The 20846-nt window shown below is 45.3% G+C and overlaps 3 protein-coding genes and 1 non-coding gene across 5 annotated transcripts; all 4 read right to left on the bottom strand.

Moving 5' to 3' along the window:
• Positions 1 to 6393: 6393 nt before the first annotated feature.
• On the bottom strand, positions 6394 to 8966 carry pvalb8 (parvalbumin 8). Of its 2 annotated transcripts, none has more exons than XM_047572026.1 (5): positions 8699 to 8966; positions 8152 to 8219; positions 7524 to 7656; positions 6971 to 7080; positions 6394 to 6705 (listed from the first exon to the last, which is right to left on the bottom strand). In XM_047572026.1, the coding sequence occupies exons 2-5, from the start codon at positions 8210 to 8212 to the stop codon at positions 6680 to 6682; spliced, it is 330 nt and encodes a 109-aa protein (XP_047427982.1). In that variant the 5' UTR covers positions 8213 to 8219; positions 8699 to 8966; the 3' UTR covers positions 6394 to 6679. The 2 variants fall into 2 exon arrangements, with proteins under 2 accessions (XP_047427982.1, XP_047427981.1); XM_047572025.1 differs by lacking the exon at positions 8699 to 8966 and adding an exon at positions 8383 to 8549.
• A 1149-nt stretch (positions 8967 to 10115) lies between these two features.
• trnaq-cug lies at positions 10116 to 10187 on the bottom strand. Its single transcript has one exon. It is a non-coding gene; the product is annotated as a tRNA-Gln (tRNA).
• Positions 10188 to 12896: 2709 nt separating this feature from the next.
• LOC124997706 (parvalbumin beta-like) lies at positions 12897 to 14844 on the bottom strand. The gene is made up of 5 exons (XM_047571638.1): positions 14740 to 14844; positions 14065 to 14128; positions 13805 to 13937; positions 13258 to 13367; positions 12897 to 13167 (listed from the first exon to the last, which is right to left on the bottom strand). Exons 2-5 carry the CDS (start codon positions 14120 to 14122, stop codon positions 13142 to 13144), a joined length of 327 nt encoding a protein of 108 aa, XP_047427594.1. The 5' UTR covers positions 14123 to 14128; positions 14740 to 14844; the 3' UTR covers positions 12897 to 13141.
• A 1767-nt stretch (positions 14845 to 16611) lies between these two features.
• On the bottom strand, positions 16612 to 19179 carry LOC124997705 (parvalbumin beta-like). The gene is made up of 5 exons (XM_047571637.1): positions 19078 to 19179; positions 18236 to 18304; positions 17519 to 17651; positions 17122 to 17231; positions 16612 to 16904 (listed from the first exon to the last, which is right to left on the bottom strand). Exons 2-5 carry the CDS (start codon positions 18294 to 18296, stop codon positions 16879 to 16881), a joined length of 330 nt encoding a protein of 109 aa, XP_047427593.1. The 5' UTR covers positions 18297 to 18304; positions 19078 to 19179; the 3' UTR covers positions 16612 to 16878.
• Positions 19180 to 20846: the final 1667 nt, after the last annotated feature.

Raw genomic sequence — 20846 nt, 5'->3', positions numbered from 1 at the left:
ATATGTTCAGTAAGTTGATTGGTTTGGACACTTGTTAATGGAACTAGTACGTACATCTTTACCTCCACCTCGCCTCAGAACCTAGGGTCACCACTGACCCTAGGACTACAGGAAGTCAGAAGACATCTGAGATGTTTCCCACACTAATATTAGGTTCACCATTACTAAACTGAAACAGAATGATTAACTCGTGATGGTGCAAACTATGGTTTACCTTGAAAATGTACAATGAATATCTCCCGAAGTGGTATTATTGGGTGCATTTGAAGAATGTGGTCAGCCAGGTTATATTTGCATCGAATTTGACAGTGAAAAACTGCCCTCAATTTACTCTACTGGTTACTACAGTTATACATTTACTTCACTTCTCTGTTGTAAGATCCTCTAATGTCCCAAGTAATTTTCTTTGTCAGTGCCGTTAAGTTTGTAATTTGAGCCGATGTTGGTTTAAGGTTTTTCATATTTCAGCATGTAGACAACATGCAGCATGCTGCACATTTCAGCCTATAGAGAGCAGCATCGCAGCAGTTTTCTATCCCACATGGAACAGTTGGTGAAATTATTTAATCAAATCATCATGTTTGCAGTCATCATTTTTAGTCATTTTTAGTAATTTGACAAAATGTAAGAAAATTGGATGCGTTTTCAACTGCCCTAACTCCTACTATTAGTCTGCTTATCAGTTGACGCTGCTCTCCGTTCTGTGTGATGTTTTTTAAGTGGTGCACCATCTGGATTGCATTGTTTGTCTTTGCGCTGTCTCCCGTTTGTGCACTGTTGCCGCTGTTTGTCTGCACTTTTTGTACTGTTTGCACTGTTTTGTATAGTCTGTACAGGCTTGCTCACATGCACATTATGCTCAGCCCCTTGTCTTCGTGCAGCCCCATCGTCCTGGAGGAATGTCCTCTCAGCCCATTATGTACTGAACCTGCTACTGTTGAAATGACAACAAACGCCTCTTTGACCTTTAGCTTGACTTCTTACTTTTTTGTCCAGGCTAAGAAAACACATCTCGTTGTCAAAGTCGCACACCGTCTACAGTGACTCTATATTTGTCTGTGAAATTGTGATGGCCACAATCTTGCATGTTATTACAGAAAGATGGGATATTTTCAGGTATGTTTGGCCACGCCTCGACACACGTGCAATTAATCTGACTCTGGATCAGTAAACTTGAATAAGCATCAATAAGGAAGTGAAAATACAAAAAGAACGAGAACAAGTTACGTATACGAACAAGTTATGTATTGTAATGGAAAGAGGACAGTTATATAGAAGACAAAGTTTGGGTGTAAATGTAAGTAGGATGGTTAAGAATATAGCTACTGTATGCACTTACTTTATAGTTTATTAGGTACACTTGTGAAAACTAGTACCATAAAATCTAAGTTTTTTTTTATGTAAATAACTAAATGAAGTGTTGATTCAGCCATATTTCCATTTTGTAGTATTACTGAAATATGTTGTACCAAACAATTGGTTCAATCATCACATCTCTGATGCTTTTTCAACGTCAACTGAACATTGTAACAGTCACTGAGTATATGTCATATGTCAGTAAGTACATATACTGTGCATACAGTAGTGTTTACAGAGAGAATTATTTGTGCAAATATTTGCAGGAAGCATATATTGTACATTGTGCATCGTCTTTGCGATTTCGAAATAGGTTTCAAAAATGTGCAGCTCCGTGCGGTCCAACCTGTTTCTGATAGAATAAAACATGATAACTCATTTTATAAACATCACTGTAACGGTCCCCATCACAGTAGACGAGCTTCTTTTTTTTTTAAATTCATGACACTGTCTCACCTAACATCCACATCTTTGCTTTCTTTTAGCGGTATTTTAGCTCAGACCGCTTCATTTCTACAGCTGTCACCAGTCAAAATCTCAGTCTAGCCAGTGTTACTCAATCACGAGGGATCTTTTGACTCAGTCAACCCCAGCAACGCAATCCACTTCCAAGAAGCCGTTGCGGAGGCCCGTGACACCGGCTCTTCTTCGCCGTGTCCCCGTTGCAGTCGCCTTCTCGCCTGTCGCATCTCTTTCGGAGCAGCTCGCTTAGAGCCACACGCTCGCCTCTACAGCCACAGCAGCCAGAGGGGGTTAGTGAAAAATTACACAGTCGAGCCCAACGTTGCAACAGCTTGTTAACTGAATAATTCACCGTTTGCTGAAGTCTGGCGAGGGGAAGGCGAGGGAACGGGGAGCTGGGCGTGGAGGTTATGGTCGGATCTGATGGCGAGGAAGACCTGAACCTGAGACTACGGGGGGGAGCTGAAACCTGACAGTTCAGAGTGGTTCTTTAAGTAATGCAGAACAGGGGAGTCTGTCAGGATTAGGGTGGGCGGTGACATGGACATGTAGGTGCTGTCCTGGCTGACATAGACACACATCATTTGAAAGAAGAGCCTTCTTGGCTTACATATGTAGCACTCAGGTGCATATGCATAGCTGTGCATTAAGTCAATTGAGAATTTTGTTGGAGTATGTATTTGCCATGCTACGGTATTTTGTTTTACATCTTTAAGATTAAGTGTCATAGACTTATAAAAACCTTGGTGTCAAAGGAATCCAAGTGGAATCCAAGAACGTCCACTGACATTTATGAATGTTTACTGGTCCATTCTCCAACCAGACGGTTCAGTGTTCAGCCTAGCCTCGGAGAGTTTTCCCTAGATGGCACTTGCCGTCTTATCTGATTGTGCCTTCTCATTTGGAAAAGTCCTCAAAGTGCCCGTCTACGTCGTCATGGCGGCCATTCCTCAGTCCGTGGGTGCGTCGGCGCATGCAACAGCTGCTCGAGGGGGGTTTAAGCAGGGTGTGGCTTTTAGTTCAAATTGCAAACTTGCATTAGTCTAGTTGACAGACACCACTCAAGTGAGAAATGAAATCCCGTCAATTAGCGATCACAGAAACAATGGGCTCAAGCCGGGGTGGAAATCGATTTCAAGAAATTGCCTCCTGTTTGTACCAGGAACGGCCATTGATACGTGCGTGGCCTATCATTCATTAATGAGGGGAAGCTGCGCACAGACATCATACAGTAAGCAGAGGCTCGGGACAAATGCTTGTAAAGGAACAGTGGCAGTGCTGTCATCCCCTGCATTATGGATAGAGTTCCTGCACAGAGCTCACAAAGCCCATTCAGTCATCCTAACACGGCAGTTAAATCTTTCACGACGCTCGTCCCTCTTCAGACTATCAGGTAGCAACATCTATGATAACTCCGGGCTCCGAAAAACACCGGGGAAACGGGTCAGAAATATTACGGGCGTCTATCCAAGCGGAACCCAAGCGGAACCTGGACTTCCGCATGCTTTAACTTCCCCCGGTTTGACGGAGCACATCGGTTCGTTATCAGCTGAAGATGGGGTGCACATTAAAGTTTCACACGGACTTAATCAGTAAGGTGAGCCTGACACTCCTTTCTTGATATGAGTTTTTGGTGACAATGAAGCGAGGGCATCAATTATTGAGGTGCCATACAGACAAGCAGGCTAGGCCTATGTGTCCATCCCAGAGGGCCAGCGCTGACATATAGCGACGTATTAGCAATCACGCAAAATACATTTCTATTATTTTCTTTAATGAATATGTTTCGGATTCAACTATTAAAAGTACATATTTCCCCCTTGTTTATTTATCCTTTGTCCTTTATGAGCTCTTAACAAATGGTATAGGTTTCATATCGAGGCCTTTTCAGCGTCCACCCCGCAGTCAGTTGTCTTCCTCACACTGTCCACCCCTCCTCTGGTCTTCCTCTCTCTCCTTTTCCCTCTCTGCCCTTGAGTCCGGCCAACCTGCTTGTCACATTATCCCGCTCTGCCGTCCCACACCGGCACATCCAGCAGTCAGTGTTGACCCACTGGCTCACGTTTCTTTCCTGTTTACCGCTCATGGCTCCTGACCCGCAGGGGTCACCGCTCCATTGTGCGTCCCCCTGGCTTGTGTTACCCACTGGCTTCCCCGGCCTTGTCCCGTTTTCGGTTCGCGAAGGGGTCTGCCACCCCCCCCCTTCGTGGGGTCGCCCCGCCCCTGTGCTCGCTCCACCTCCCAATGTCTGCGGAGATGAGGATCGAGAATCTGATAACGGCAGATGCCATGGATACATGAGGACCTAATTAGTGTTCCCATTATTTTGCATCATTTTTCAACGCAGTTCATTTAGTTCATGAGTTCTTAGAGGTTCAAAGAGAAGCTGTGCACACTCAAGAAGGCTCTAATGAACACGCCCTGCCAGCAATTCAGCTTTGTCAATATACATTACTTTAATTTTTGCATATCAACATTAAAAACACTGACAGGAGAAGTATGACAATCCAGTTTCCTCCAGTACAGTTGTGACTCATCAGAGAATGAACATGTAACTTCTGAGGGTGTCCTGTGGTGTCTGAGACCTTTATGTTGTTAGTGGGGGCCTTTGGGTCCTATGCGTTGAGGGGAGGGGCCTCTGTGGGTCAGGCTTGTTCCGGTGCATCCAACAGATACTTGATCAGTTTGGTAGATCTAGTGAATTTGGAGGCCAGGTCAACACCGTGTGCTCTTCCTAAACCATTTTCTACCCGTGTCAGGCTGCATCCTGAGGGGTGCGGCTGCCTGCTCTGGTCTAGGTGTGTGCTACACATCTAAGAAACCTTTTGAAGTACCATATGGGGTTGATCCAGTTGCTTGAGGCCGGAGAGACATAAAAAAGAGGAACATGGGACAAAGGAGAAGGGTGGATATATAGGGGATAAACGCATGCATCCATCTGGATAAATCGTACATGCAACATGATACAAACAAGAGTATGTGACACATGGGAGATTGATGAAGGATATAAAGGATGGACAGAGCCGGCATCAAAATGTAACAGGAGCTCAGAGGCAGAAAACTATATCAAAGAAAAAAGCCGTTACATAAGAGATGAGTAGCCTGGGATAAAGTATGAATATATGAAGTGTCACATCCTGTAAAAATGAGGTAGGACTGGACGACTGTAGACACTGAACACTGGGCAGGTTGGTGGCAGCGTAACTAAGGGCCGGTTCCGGGTCACCTGAGCCCTCCCTAACTTTAAGCCTTCCCAAACCCAGACTGAGACTTGTTTCTGCATGAGAGGAGCCAGATACAATCCAGTAGTCGACGGCTCTGCCCGGGTCAGGCTGTACTTTTGGAAACTCTAGGAATGTCCGCTCTTTGAGATCGACACATGCTTACTGGTTTAATACGCTACTGTGAGGTCTTACGGTGGAGTTTGGCCAAACGTCTACTTCTGTTGCTTTGCTCGAAACTGAGATGACGAAATATAAAGGAAGACACGCGGCACAGGCAAAAAAAAAAAAAAAAAAAAGCTATATCTCAACATTTGTGATCATGGTGTGCTAATACACGGGTATGCCCCGCGCTGCAGCTCTGAGTAGCAGGTGCCCGCTGTAATAGCCAGGTTCCCCCCTGTAATATACAGATAACTGCAATGACATCAAAGTGGGAGCTCTGAAAAAGAATCGCCACTTATTCTGGCGCTTCCCGTGGGAGGGTGAATGGTGAGGCGGTTATTAATTTTGATCCCGCAAATCCGGTAAGTACAGCAGAGTGGGTAGCCACGTGATATTTAGAGGTGCCTGATGGTGCGGGTGGTGGCGCGCGGGGTCGGACGGGGGGGTTGCAGGTCTGTGAGACGTTCAAACTTCAGATGTTGTGTAGTTCATCAATATGTCTTGAGCAAAGCCCGATGAGACTTGGCGTGGGTATATTGCATTGCCATGCCCTGTGTGCATCACACACACACAGATGTATCTATTCCATATGGTCACGTGTATATTCAATAATATGTTTTTGTGGTCGGCTTTCTGTTGTGTTTTTTTTTTTTTTTTTTTGTTAATGCAGTGGGTTTCTTGCGTGTCCCTATAGCCTGAGCAGCACCAAGGTGCAGCTGGGTCTATTTACAAAGCTGAGGTCAGGTATCACTCGATCCAACCACTGTGACACTCAGGTGGTCATCAAGGTCACCACTTCTCTCTCTTCCTCTTCCTCTCTCTCTCTCACACACACACATACACATACACATGCACACACACTGTCAGAAACCCTGCCTTTGTCTCACCTCTCATTTACCTGACACTGCCTGACATTCAATCTCATTTACCGGTGTGCTCGGTAAGGGTAAGCGAGGATTTAAGGAAACCTCAGACCTGTAAAGGAAACAGTGTGTGTTTGTCTTGTGCATGCAACACATCTGGAGTGCAAACACAGATCACCGCTGTCTGTGGGCCGATTGCACTTTCTGTTTTGCTGCGCGAGAAGTTCCTTCATGGAGACGCTTCGGCTAAAAAGACGCAGCAGAGGACGCGTACGAGTGAACCCGGAGGTCCACTTTAACACACACAACGAGAGGAGCCACAGGAGTTTGGTTTTATTGGTTTATTTTCGTTGATTCGGTAAAGTGTACATTTATTCGGGCGATGCAGCTTGTTGATCCGTCTAAAACATATGAAAAAGGAGCAAAAAAAAACAAATAAATAAAGATTACATGAATGTTGACATCTGTGGACCGGAGGAATTCTTGCAGAATAAAAAGAGTCGGAAAGGTTTTATCTAACCGGGAGAAACTGACTAAACTAAGAGGCCTAGAAGCGGTTGGGCAGAGGTGACGTGGGGACGGGATCTAGTTGGAGAGCTGGAGTCCAGTTGTTTAGGACAACACCATGGCCTGGAACTCTGTGGAGGAAAGAAACAAGGGTGAAGCCGCAGGAGAGAAACTTAACCTTTTGAAAGCTTTAATTTGAAAGCAATTGCTACAACTCTCAAATCAGAGACCTAAAATTACAAATTGACTTTTGGAAACTTGCTCAAGTGCCATTTTTAAGCGGAGCATTCGGAGCGGCTGGTTTCTGTTCTGACATAAAAAGCTAATACATACTAGTAACACAGGCCACCCCAACAAAATGATGCATCTACATGAAAACGTTTCAAACGTTCTCACCATCTGCTCCAATCCGACCGTCGCTATCGTCGTCGGCGGCGCTCAGGAAGGCCTTGGTCTCCTTGTCCGTCAGAACGCGAGCCCCCGGCACAAACCTCTGGAGGAAAAACCTGGAGACACAAACCGAGACGCAGGCGTCAGGAGGTGACGTCCAGTCAGTTCTGATGAAAAAGCTAGCATGCAGAGCGAAAGCTTGAGATGTGTGGTGCAAATAACTGAAAGATAATGTGTTCTTTTCAGTTGCAGGCATGTTGGGTAAATAGCTGCTGCCTTCAGTGAGGTGTCGCCGCGCTGCGTTGTTCTACAACGTCCGCACTGCATTGTGTTTTAAGTCTTGCTTTTTGCAAGCTGCATTTCCTGAGGGCTAGTGGACTGCATGTGAGATGGCTGCTGGTAATGTTTAACCCAGTTAACACAGTTTGTAGAACAGACTTTCTGTCAGAACCTTTGTGTCCTTCGCATGCTGGACAGGCGCAGCCTCTTCCCTTTCTACATCTATTCCATCTTAAAAAAAACAAAATGTCTGCGGTTTTCAAAGTAGCTGTTCACTCACTTGAGTTCTTCCTCCTCGATAAAACCACTGGCGTCATTGTCCAGGATCCCAAAAACCTTCTTCACGTCCTGAGGGCTCTTCTTGGTGAGGCCACACAGTTGGAAGAACTTCTTTGGGCAGAAGGATTCTGGAGCTGGCGGAGAAATTGAGGGCCGTGAGTTCGAAGACAAATCGGTTTCCGTATCTTTTAAGGGTTACGTCTGAAGGGTTTCAGGATAAACTGGAATTAGACGAATTCACTGTAATATCTGCCAATCGTGGCGCAATTTGTGTTAGCTCAAATTATAGAGGCAGGATAATGTATAACTGACAATGTGTCATTAAGTGTGATGCCAGGGGTACAATCTTCTGGCCCAGGCTGCACATCTTTACGAAAACAATGCTCTAAATGTTTTTTTTTTTAAAGAATATTTTGCAGTAGTTTAGAAGCTGCTAGGAGCTCACTGGTTTATACCCAAATAGATGATCATAAATGAACAAGTTTCCATATGCTAGAATAAAGTAGACATTTCAAATTTTAAATACTTCCAGTCTTCCACTGAGGCTGTAAAAGCATCGCCCGCTGTCTGCTGCGGCTCCACACATATAGAATAAAGGGAGCAATAATGATATTGGTGGAAAACGATACCTTGGCAGTCCTTGATAGCGCTGTCGATGGCATCAGCAGAGAGGATAGATGAGAGCGACATTTTATTCCTGTAGGAGGAACAGGCGTGGTGAATTATTAACACATTTCGGTAGGTGAAGCACAAACCTTCTAAGCTGAAGCTGGTGGAGAGCAAAGCGGGGGTGACTCTGAGAAGCTAAGTGCAGCGCAAAGACGCAGCCTCCCGGTAAATCCTCAAACCTTGATACGCACCTGTGTCGTTTAAAAGTCAGTGAAATTCTGCCACCCTCGCTCTGCGCCGAGTACTTAAAGAAGCAGCTCTGGCAGCTCTCAATAACTTTTTCCCTCCTTGCTTTGCTTTTTGTCTCCCACAGCGCCTCAAAGTCCCACCTTTTACGCACGCAAATATACACTAAGCAGTCCCCGAAGGACTCTGGAGCACGCTGAATACACAAAGAGCCAGAAAATCCGCCTCCAAAAACTATTTAAAAAACTAAAAGAAAAAAGAAAAACAAGACTAGCATCTTCCCAACAGAAGCGACCTCCCTGGAGCCACAAAGCAACTTACCGTGTATGAGGGGGTTCTCGCCCAGGTCGGTGATCCAGCAAGAGAGGTAAGGCTATGTGGTGACTGCTGTCCGTCAAGGCGGATTTATATAGGTCTGATTGCTGTGACAATGGGGTTTGCTTGAGTTACCTGTCTATGGATCAAATTCTAACAGCCCGCCCCTGATCCAATTTCTCAGCTAACTAATTAACCTTTACTATTTATAACGCCCGGGGGCAGAAAGACCAGACCGTGGACTTCTGTAACGCCCTTGTAAATAGCAAATTAAGTTAAAAAGCGCATTCCTGTCCCCATCCTCCACTCCCTCCTCTCATCCCAACAGCCCCCCCATCCCACCCCCTTTCTCCCTCCTCCCCCCTCCTCCTCCTCCTCGTCTCACATCTAGAATTATATAGTACAGTAAATGCAGGGAGGCTGTAATGTAACTGCAGCCTCTCTTTCTCCCTCTCCCTCTCTCCTTTTCTCCCCCTCTTGCTGTTTCTGCCTCCCCCCCACACTCCGCACCCCACCCCATGCAGATATCCTTTTACAGGCTGTCCCCGAACGGGCACATCTGAGTAACATATCCCAGTAGAAAAAAAAAAAGCTGTTATCATTACTTTTGATTTGAAATGTTGGATACGTAATGCCAGCTGCAGGTGCTGAACCTTCAATGTCACGCTTTCACGCTTGCGTCATTTGTGTTTTCCAAAACGCAAGGAGCGCGGTGATCTCAGCCCGCGAACAACCTCCACGGCTGATGTGGTGATTTTTTACGCGTGTGGCGTTTCACCTGCCCGAGTTCCTCGAACGCAGTGGGTAACAGCAGACCGCATCTATGACCCCGACGCGCATCTGAATGTCAGGGATACCGGTGCTCTGTAACCTTCTCGCTGTCTGATACTGACAGGGACAGTCTCGCTAAAACGCTTTGTCAACTGTGCTGATTAAGAGACCCGAGGTCACCCCTCTGCCGTCGGTGTCCCATCCCGGGGCGACAGTGATGATGATGCATAATGTGCAGTGTTCCAGGTATCCACATGCATCATTTGGACCTTTCCTAGCGGTCACGAGCCATGCAGGCACGAGCGCATGTTTTCTTTTCTTCCGCAGTTTGATCATTTAACTCCTTTGGGTCACACTGTTTCGTTTTCTCTGACTTTCTGGAACTCTGACCAATTTGGCCGGTCCAGCTTGTCTTTTCCGAGGGCACCCGTGGCCCTCAGCGGATCTGACACACAAACGAATTCAGGGGTCATTAAGCACATTCCTGGGAGTGTGGCCAGTGCAGCTGGACGCGGAAAAATAAGTTTGTTCCAGTGCGTGGTGCAAGGTTGTTCGAAGGTGCACCTGCGCTCTCGGCTGGGAAAATACTCTAACGTAGATGCCCTTCTGGGAGCTTTTGAAGCACATGCAGGGAGATTCAAGGCAAAACGTCAGGTCCCACCGAGATTTGAACTCGGATCGCTGGATTCAGAGTCCAGAGTGCTAACCATTACACCATGGAACCACATGCTGCCCTGGCCTCTCTCCCTTTCTTTGGCCCCCTCCTAACTGTAACCTGATAATCCGCATATTTGCCAGGGGGTTACCTTTCTCACATTGGAAATCCACTTCTTCATGTGCGTCCACGTGTAAGTGGTGCACGGGTCCAACTTGGCAAAGCTGGGCACTGTGGCACGCGTAATCAGTTGGCGAACGGCAGGCAGTGTTGTCCCGGTGCTTAAAGATGGTGTTGAACCGTACTTAAAACCCCAAAGGCAGAAAACGACGGATCTCCGTTTCTCTCTGAGTGTGTGTTACATTTTGTGTCCTTTACTTCAGTTTTTTTTTTTTTTTTTTTAGTTATTCTTATATTTCTGATTGTATTTCATTTGTTTAATTGCCTTTGTGCTAGCCTGACTTCCCGAGGGTAATCCCACCCAGCAAAAAGTAGTTGAAAAGACATTGAGAAGACGTCACTCATGTGCGTCTAAACAACGTCTAAATTTGGTTGAAAAGTGAAAGGTGAAAGCCGTCATTTTCATGTCGTTGAAAAGACGTCTTTAAAAAGATACAACCCAATTTTCAACGACTATTTTTGGACTAAATTTGAACAAAATCGGACGGACCAAGCACAACACAATTTTCAATGACTATTTCTGGACTAAATCAAGACTATGACGGACCGACCAGATTTAGCCCAAAAACCAACGTTGACGTCTGGTGTTTGGTGGGATATGTGTAACGAGAATCCATGCGTAAACCGTACGCAAAAAGACGTCTGTTTGATTGATAGAGATGCAAATGTATCCTCATAAACTAAAAACTAGGCTAATAAAAACAAATATTCCCGTTTAGTTGATGCACTTCCCTCGTGGTGCTGTGATAAATAAAGATTTATTCTAACACAGTAATAGCCTACGTACTTTGGGCACATGTTTACGCACGGGCTACGCACAACAGCGTATACGTTCTGTTCTTTGGCAGCATCCTGTAGTCTTTCATTATTGAATAAAAGCTTGTTGTCTCGGGTGGTTTGTCACTGTCATCCTTTCCTAAACCCAATCCCACGGGCCAACTTGTTAACGGGGCCCCTCAACAACTGATGTCCGATAGTCTTCTGTGAAGATAGCAAAGCTGTACTGAGAATGTAAACAGAAACTCAACCATCGCCGTCCAGAACCCGTGCGTGAAAAAGAGACTGAGGACATCGGATCGAGAGCAGCGGTGCGACCTTACCCACACCCGGTGCATGATGTCATGCGCCATGTTGATACCTCGTAGACTATACTGTTACTGCGCAATCACTTATTCATTTACATTTGCTAATGCTCTTTACGAGCCCCCACTCCCTCTGGACGTACGGGCTACGAATGGAGGAGATCTCAGCCTTTTCTCGCCTCTCTGTGATTAATAATTACACCCTAATTATGCAATAATGCCTTCTGTGCACTGCTGCACAGGGAAAAGTTTACAATTTTAGATTCTTTGTCACTGTCCTGATAATATGAACATCCTAGTAAATGTTAAATAAAGTTGCCTGCACTAAATCAATTAAAGGTTGGACATGTGGATGAACATTTTTGTTCAGTCTCGCCCAAAATAATTCAACTAAAAGAAAAACGATCATCTTTTGACAATACAACGTTCTGCTTGGAAACCTTTGGACCTGGCATTTGTGTGGATGTCACTTAGAGATGCACCACCCTCCTAGACCTGACCATGCACCCCCACCCCATACCAGTGACACTTCTTGATGTCACCAGGACGCAGACTGACTCAACCACGCACACAACAACCTGGCTTCCAGATTCACTAGATCCCAAACTGGTTAAATGTCTGTGGGAAGCACTGTAGAGGCCCCTTCCCTCAACCCATAAGGTCAAAATACCCCCACTAACATCATTCTGTTGTAAGACACCACAAGGCACCCCCAGAAGGCCCAAGTCTATTCTCTGATGAGTCCCAACTGCTTTGGGGGGCACAGAGGAGACTTACAAAACATTAAACAGGTCATAATGTCATCATGTTATGTCTGATCGGCGTATGTTTTATCCCCATGTCGCTGTATGACAGCGGACCAGCGTTAACTGCAACAGCTGCCGCTTTAATGCGCAGACGGCGATTCACCTGAACGCCTCGTCTTTCTGCTCAGCTGTGACAGCATCTGCCGTGGACGTGCCGCCATCTAGTGGCTGCAGGATGGAGCTGCACGCGTCGGATACGTCTGTGCACACACGGTTGTAACTTTTACCGTTTTACATCCAGAGTTAATATCCAGAGTCATCGTTTAAAGGAAAATGAGGTTGCCTTCCTAGAAATGTAGCCGTGATAGTGTTGCATTCTTAACCAATTTAACTGGATTATGTTATGAGCGTGATTCACGTGAAGTGACTCTTTTATTTGACTTTTTATACTGCGCCAGTGCGTGCATTTGTGTTGTGTTCATGCGCATGAAATCAAAAATAGCTCCCAAATAGGCCACTGTATAAAGTCTCTTGTTGTGTGGCCAAAAGGTGATAATTTTTTCTATTTTCTGGCCCCCAAAATGTTTGGACTCGATCTTGAGACGGGTAGGGGTTAGGGAATGCATTAGGTCAGTGGAAGAAGTTGGCGCCTGTGTATGATGTGTATGTGCGTGTGTTTCACCCTCACCCACCCACCCTCATTTTATTCTCATTTTATCGTATTTTAATGATCGACACGTGCATAATCAAAGCCAAAAGAAAGCCGGTGCGACCGTAGCAAAAGAATATTTATTCTTTTTTACTGTTCGTTCCTGGAAAGTGCATCATAGATTTTACAGTAAGCAAAATTCATATTTAAGACATGAACACAACCGAGCGACATTCACAATCATCAGTTTGGACAGTGTGTTGCACAGGAGGATGTATAAAAATCACTTATATTCGGATGAAAAGGGGGAGGTCGACGTGGGCATCGTTGTTCCATCAGAGCAGGTGTTGTTGGTCACTTGCCACTTTATGACTTAACCAAGGCAGCGAACTCTGCGGAGGAGAAAACATAGCGCGGTCGGTGTCTGTTTTCTTTTTTTAAGCCACTTATATCTCGGAGAGAATGGGGTGACAAGGGCCTACCATCAACGCCAATCTTGCCGTCACCGTCGCTGTCACCAGCCTTGAGGAAAGCCTTGGTTTCGGCATCGGTCAGTGCCCGTGCGCCGGCGCTGAAGTTCTGCAGGAACAGCCTGGCAAACAGAGAGGGGGCGGTGGTTAGTTCACGTACCTCATTCCCCTCCCACCCCACAACACACCCCCCTACTGGCCGAGACAGACCTCACCCATAATCTGACCGCAGGATGCCCCGTTCAAGTATCTCTTCGTGCGTAACACAATAACTGCTAAAAACGAGCGCATCTTAAATTTTATTGAAAGCCAGAAATGCCCCCGCATCAGAAATAGGGATTTTATGTGAACCAAGGCACCGGTTAAAGATAGTTTGACCCTTTGGCTCCCCTCTACATTCTTTCAGCCCCTATAGCCCGGGTACACATATAGCCTACTGCATGGTCCACCGCTGGTCACAACAGCTACAATTACGCATGACAATTACGCATGACTTTGTTTTTCTGAAGCCCTGCGGAGTGTTCTAATTGATAACCCCAAGGCCAAGTGTGCAGCTTACTTCAGCTCCTCCTCCTCAATGAAGCCACTCTTGTCCTGATCAATGATGGCGAAGGCCTTCTTGACGTCATCGGCGCTCTTGCCGGCCAGACCACAGGCCTTGAAGAACGCGACGTGGTTGAATGAGTCAGCGGCTGAAAACAATGCAAGGTTGTTACTGAAATCTACACTGGCTGCACACACACAGACACACACAAAGGTGAGCACGCATATACACCGAGAGAGGTGGTCCTGACCCAAAAAAAAAAAAAAAAGACTCACCTTTGCACGCATTCAGGGCTGCAGTGATGTCAGCATCCTTCAAACCCGCGAAGGCCATTTTGAGCTGCAGAAATAAAATCCAAAAGGCGGTTATTGAACTTTGCACTGGCACACAGTCCAGTCCAGTTTATCTTTTAAATAATTCCGACTAGCACGCTGTACTAAACTGATGCTGAATAGTTGCTCGCAATAACATCAAAAGAATCCGCGCGCCACTCCATAACCTGGACACTTTAAAAGTCTAAATACACATTAAAGTAAAGCATTATTCCAAATGGCACATAGAGAATGATCAGAATGGGCGAATTCAAAAGGCAAATTGTTCAGTCCACTTGTCAGTGAAGCGACTTTAAGGGGGTGCCTTTCCCAAATCCCGTTTCCTAGGGTCGAGACTGACTCACGTTCCCTACTGCAACTCTAAAGATGCTGAGAGGTCTGACCCGTAATCCATGTCTTCGTTCAGCTGACGCTCCCGCCACAAAACGCAAAACTCATCTCGTTCCATGCTGCATTGCAGTGAGAAGAGATCCTTATTAAAGCTGTAACGTTTTAGAAAATACCTTTTCTTTCTTTGTTTGTTTTTTCTTTTACTCCCCAAAGATGCCAAGCGGGATGCTGCTTCTTTCTCTCTCTCTCTCTGTCTTTCTTTTTTGTCAAAAAATCATTCACACTCACCTCGGTTGTCTTTGCTTTTTGCAGGGTACGGATGACACGGACAAGAGTCGAGTCGACTGCAGTGATCTCCCCGGTGCTCCCGGTGACCTTTTATAGCAGGAGTCCATCGAAATCTGAAGCATAAGGTAACTGACACCGGGGGAAGGGGGGTGGCTACAATTCGTCCTGCAGACGGGGAGCGGTCTATTTTAAGTTGCACAAATGAAGACGCTTAAAAGGTGCGTTTGAAGAAGTCTTTAATGTCTCTCCCCCCTCCCGGGGCTAAGAATAGTCCTGTGCACTGCTGAGGAGGACGAATTGGAAGGTCTGCTGGCAACACGCAACCATATTCAAGAGGGTGGATATTGAGCATGCATGCGCTAGAGCTGGCGTGAGTTGCATTAATTGGCTGAGATACCTTTCGTGCAGCATTGCTGATTTTGAGGGTATGGGTCATTCTGTCCGCTAATCTACGTTTAAGACTCTTTGATGGGTTCGATTTAAGGCTTGAAAAGTGTGAAATGCCCGCCCAAAAAATAGATAATACTTCCGTTTGTGAGGAAAGCTCTTGTCACTTTTCGGCTCAGCCTGCTTGATGTAATGGAATGATTTGCCGGGTTTGCATAGGTGGGCTCCATCCGTTGGCATCCGCTTTCTAAAGTCACCTTTTAGTCTGCTTGAGACCAAATTAGCAGGATCAGCACAGATTCCAAGTTTCAATTGGCCACATTTCAGTGTTTCGGAGTTTTTAGTTCACATGTATTATTATTGTTCAGAAGAGTCAAAGTGAGCTGAGTGATTTTAGAGAAAATCATCTTTTTTTCCTTTGTACTTCACGGTGCTATTCGTGTTGTTTTGTGAGATTAAAATGTTTACATGTTCAAAAAAAAGGAGAAGCAAAGCGTCACACTCACGCTTCTGGCCAAACAGTGCAAGAAAAAACAATGAATGTGAGAAATAAATTGTGAATGATTCCATTTGGAATGCTATGAAAATAGCTTCGACCTGCAGGTGGCAGCACTGCCCTGCAGACCCAGACCCGGTGCGAGGAAGGAAGAAGCTGCAGCCTGTCCTCAGTGTCATCCTTGTGTTTTGACCACTGGTTGACAATAACAAGCCCAAGGTGTCACCGGATAGGTTTGAAGTTTCACACATTGCTGACCTGCAGTTCCCTGAGCCTTTGCTGGAATTGTAATTTGACTTTCCCTAATACCTTTCTGTCCCAGAGCATGCCTAAAGGTTACCTTAACACGTGACTAAAACAAAGGCAGCTGGACTTGCTTGAGTTTTCTTAAAGACTAATGGAAGTGGGTTTTCTTCAGAACAAGCTTATAAACTATTTCCCGGCAAATTTGGCTCATTCCGAACACTGCAAAAATGCAGAATCGATGAGTTAAATTGTGTTTTAAGGCGCCCTTCGACCGCTGTCAATCTTTGCAGTGGCTTTGAATTGTAATTAGGTCCTGCTGATGCCACAATGGCTTTTAATAGCGACCCTGTTGCTTCAGCACATTACCTAATTGACTATGCAGCAGTTGGTGGAGGAATAGTCCTCGGAGCTGGCCATCTAATCACACAAAGTGTGACAGCTATCCATTGGATCTCGGAAGGCACGCAAGCAAAACCCCATTGCAATTCCCGCTGCCTTTCACAGCTCGTGGCCAGAGTCCATCCACATTCCCTTTTTCATTAACCAATTAGAGGAACAAGTGGTGGGCAGTTCAGTTCAACCATCTCCCAGCGGCTCTGGAGCATTAAAAAAAAAAAAAAGAAATAAAAAAAAACTTGGCAAGTGGAGACTCGTTTTGTCACCGCCACTTTGTTCAACCTTTTGTGTGGTTCGTGCAATTCAGCAGTGACCAGTGCGAAAAGAAACGACTGACTGGGCCGAGATGACTTTACACCAAAAGAGTATTTATTCCTGGTTTTTCACTCTTCCTCAAAAGTGCAGATGGTGTTGTACAGTTTGCACAAGTCGTTTTTTCAGAACATATAACACATTGGAATAACATTAGCAGTTAACTATGTGTTTCATGTTGAGAAATAGTCCGCAGGCAACTCATAAATAAGGTATAAAAAATATTCTTTCTGCTGATGATTACTGAATCTTGCAAGGAGTTCGCAGTTCCATGAAAGAAGTGGATCTTGGTCAATGGAAATTTATGCCTTAACAAGGGCGGCGAACTCTGTGAAAGTAGAATGAAACCGCGATTAGTGGCGAGAAAAAGTGGGTTCAAGGTCTCAGGTCATGATGGTGCAACAATTTAGAATGATTCGACCCAGTCCAGACCATGAATTTTTGCAGGTATTTATGATGACTGGGTATTGCTGTGTCCCTAGTTTCTACTATGCTTTTCAGAGATATGCAGGAAAAGTGCGGCATGCATCGCAAAGAGCTCTTACCATCAACGCCGATCTTGCCATCACCATCGCTGTCACCAGCGGACAGGAAAGTCTTGGTCTCCTTGTCAGTGAGTGCTCTGGCGCCAGCAGAGAAGTTCTGCAGGAACAGCCTGGCAGGAGGAGAAAAGAGAAAGAGTTAAAATGAATCCACGGGGTTTTATTTGAAGCTTTGTTTGGGGCTAAATCTGATATGTCAAACAGCTGATCCTTCTATTGCTTCTTTTAGTGCAGTTGCTGCCCCAAGTAAATGTGTATATATGAGAAGAAGTAAAGGCTACCCTCTGTTTTTTTTTTTTTTACAAGCAAGACAGTAATACTAGATGTGGTCAACATTGTGTGCCCCTGAGGGACAAGCTTTGAGTGTCAGCTCCAAGTGTGAGCCCTTGAAATATCTTACTTCAGTTCCTCCTCCTCAATGAAGCCACTGTTGTCCTGGTCAATGATGGCGAAGGCCTTCTTCACCTCATCGGAGGACTTGCTAGCCAGGCCGCATGTCTTGAAGAACTTCTTGTAGTCGAAGGAATCAGCACCTGCAACACACATTTTAAGACCATCAGCAACCTCGTGGGTGCTGCTGCGTAAGCGCGGCACAGGGCCTCAGCAAGCGGTGACATGGCAGCTAACTGTGGCTGGCAGTTTACGCGGCGCATTCTGAAGCCCGGGAGTCGAGCACATTCTGTTCTTGGCTGGTTTGTTTTTTAAAAAGTCAAATTTGCCTTTACAGTGAAACTTCAGACTGTGAAAATGAAAATCCTACAGCTGCCCGAAACCCCTAGAGGGGGAGCTGCGGAATATTGGTTAGAGAAGCAGCTTAGTGACTGTGAGGTCATTGGCTCCATCCTCACTATGTCCTTGGCTGCAGGGTCTTGAGCAATCACCTAAGGCCCTGTCCCCCCCGCCCCCCAAGCTGCTCCCATGGCTGCTCACTGCCCACCCAAGCATGCTCACTTGGATTGGTTAAATGCAGAGAACAGATTCATCTATGTGTGTGCACATTAACACTACAAATAAAGCAGATTTTGGAGGTTTGGATTTGAAAATGATGGTGCTCAGCCCAGTGAGTCTACTGTGTATAGTGAGTATATATGTGTATGTATATATATATGGAGCTCACCGGCGCAGCCGTCCAGAGCTGCTTTGACTTCAGCATCATTGAGGACACCAGCAAAGGCCATTTTTTATTCTGGGGGAAGAAAGAAGAAAAAAAAAACAAGGTTAGAGTGTGCAGTGGTTGTAAAAGTTGCCCTGTAAACATCCTTCCTTGTAACAAACCATTTTGGTTATTCATAAGTGATACAAACAAATCAAAACATTGAGGTACTTGAGGATCTGATGTGTCCATAGACATATGCGACACATATTGTGTCTCAGGCCTTCAGGGCTAAAAAGACCAGTGGCCACACATTAGTCACTAAACAAGGTCCCACAAGAGGAAATTATACTGAACTTTGCAGAAATATTTGCAAAGCCACTTGTTCGTTTTAGCCACTAGCTGACTGCTTTAGTTTTCAAAGCCTCCCATGCTGCTCTGCCAGCCTTGTTTACAGTGGGCTAAAGAGCCCTGGTCACAACACAGGTCATCCCCATAGCGTTCCGCTGCCGTGGCACTACATAGATGATGCTCCCACTTGAGGGGCCACATCCCGGCAACACGATTCGTTCCCACAAATAAATCTTGCAGTTGAGAAAACGCAGCGATGTCTACTTTTCGCTTGTTTTTTTAGTGCTTTGCCATCCAGTTGTAAGTGATAAAGTATTATCACAATGACCATCCACAAACGCTGATCCTCTGAAATCAAATTTGCCCTCCTTTGCGCACTAATTGAATCGTCCCGTGGTCCGTAGTTGGCTCCGTTTATCTCTATCAGCCGTGGTAGTCCACGAGGATCTCCTTAGTCTGTGTGAATCCCTTTCCTCCCAGTGCGAGCAAGTTGCAGGGCGCACATCCCCACTCACCTTGTTTTTTGCGCTGCGTTGAGGCGAGTGAAAACCAAGGCGGACTCGATTGAATGCCCCTTGCTCCTGTCCCTCTCCCTTATATACCGTTGAGCAACACCATTTACAGAGCTTTGGGTCTCCGTATCAGGTACCAAGATGCACTGGTTTCGAAAAAATGTGTCTAGTAGCCCGAACCTATTTTTAGGCGAACAAATGAGGATGCTACCGTGTGTGTGTGGAAGGCCTATAGCTTGACGTGTGGAAACCCGAGAGGGCCCCGCTGCCCGCCGACATGTTGCAGCGGGTGATTTACTGCCAACATTTAAGATTTCGACGCTGTAAATTGCAGCAGAGAGTATAATTGAATATGAATGCCTCTGCGATAGCGCACCGCACGGTAGTTCAGTGAGAGCCGGGCTTAAGCTTGAATGGGCACCAAGGGGTTCGCGAAACCAATTGAACAGCTGTTCCCTCTCCTAATTAGAAGAGGAAATGTTTAATTTGGGGCGTTGAATACAGTCTGTTTCATCACTGGAAGAAATGGCACGTCTCAAAACTTTAATATATGTGTTAAAAACTTCCCTTATACTATTTGCCACATATGCCGCATGTTTCCCACTAATGCGTTTTACATCCTGCCTTTTGTGGTATCAGTTATTTTTCCCAAATGCTCCATTCAAGCTTGAGTGTGCGTTAATAATAGCAGGAATGCGCAATACTCTTATATGTGGTGCCTGCTCATTGTGTCATTTCGCCACACATTTATTATAATGGCCACTTTTATAATGAGCAACAAATAAAATATAAATCTTTCTCGGGATTTCTATTCTTGCCGGACTGGGAGCTGCAACACTATCCGGCGCGTAATCGGAGGACAGACGTGCGCGCACTCTTCCCCATACGTCGCAGTCGTAACATTAACAGCTCTATGCAGAAAGAACAGGTCTCCAGCGTGCGCGTGTCGGGTTTCAGACGAACTCGGGAGAGCCCGAGCTGAGACGAGACTTTTGGGGCATATACCGTAGCACCAGGTCTCTGCCCTTAGTAGGCAATGTTCCAATCATTCGGACTATTTTGGATTGCGTCGGTCCATCAAGTCAGCGAATCGGTGACAACTCATTTTACTCTGGCACGTCTTCGCGCTGGCAAAATGCAGCTGAGACTGCTCGTTTCTTGATACTTTCGCGACCCCACGTGTGATTGATTTACACGTGTCGCCACTTTATGAAATGCAAACCCACTGAATTCTGCGCAACCTAATATTTTCTCCCTCGCTCGCTCGCTCTCTATATATATGTAGTCAAAGGATTTCGGAATCCCTCCAGCAGAAGGCAGTACTAACCCTAATTATTTTATTTTATTCGGTATTTATTTTATTTTTATTTTATTCGATATTTATTTTATTCGGTATTTATTTTATTTTATTGTATTTGTACGGACCCACATTATACTTGAAATGCAAGTATAATATAATTGCAACCAATTAAAACCCAATGATGTGTCCAAATAACTCAATTAATTGACTTTTTAGATCATAAACTATCCTGCGGTAGTTAATGTCAGTGGCAATGATGCCAGTGGCCACACTGAGATTGAATCGAGTGTGTTCATATGGCATCCAATGTTTTTTTTTATTTTATTTTTTATATATATTTTTTATTATATTTATTTTTTATACCAGTGTCGTGATTTGGTTTTGATGTGATAATCAAATATCACCTTATAAATACGAACCCACCAGAAATCAGACTTTATTAGATAAAGAAAGAACACAGGACAGAGAAAAG

This window comes from Mugil cephalus, chromosome 20 (genome assembly GCF_022458985.1).
Source record: "Mugil cephalus isolate CIBA_MC_2020 chromosome 20, CIBA_Mcephalus_1.1, whole genome shotgun sequence".
Taxonomy (NCBI): Eukaryota; Metazoa; Chordata; class Actinopteri; order Mugiliformes; family Mugilidae; genus Mugil; species Mugil cephalus.
This window is presented reverse-complemented; position numbering and strand designations above follow the sequence as displayed.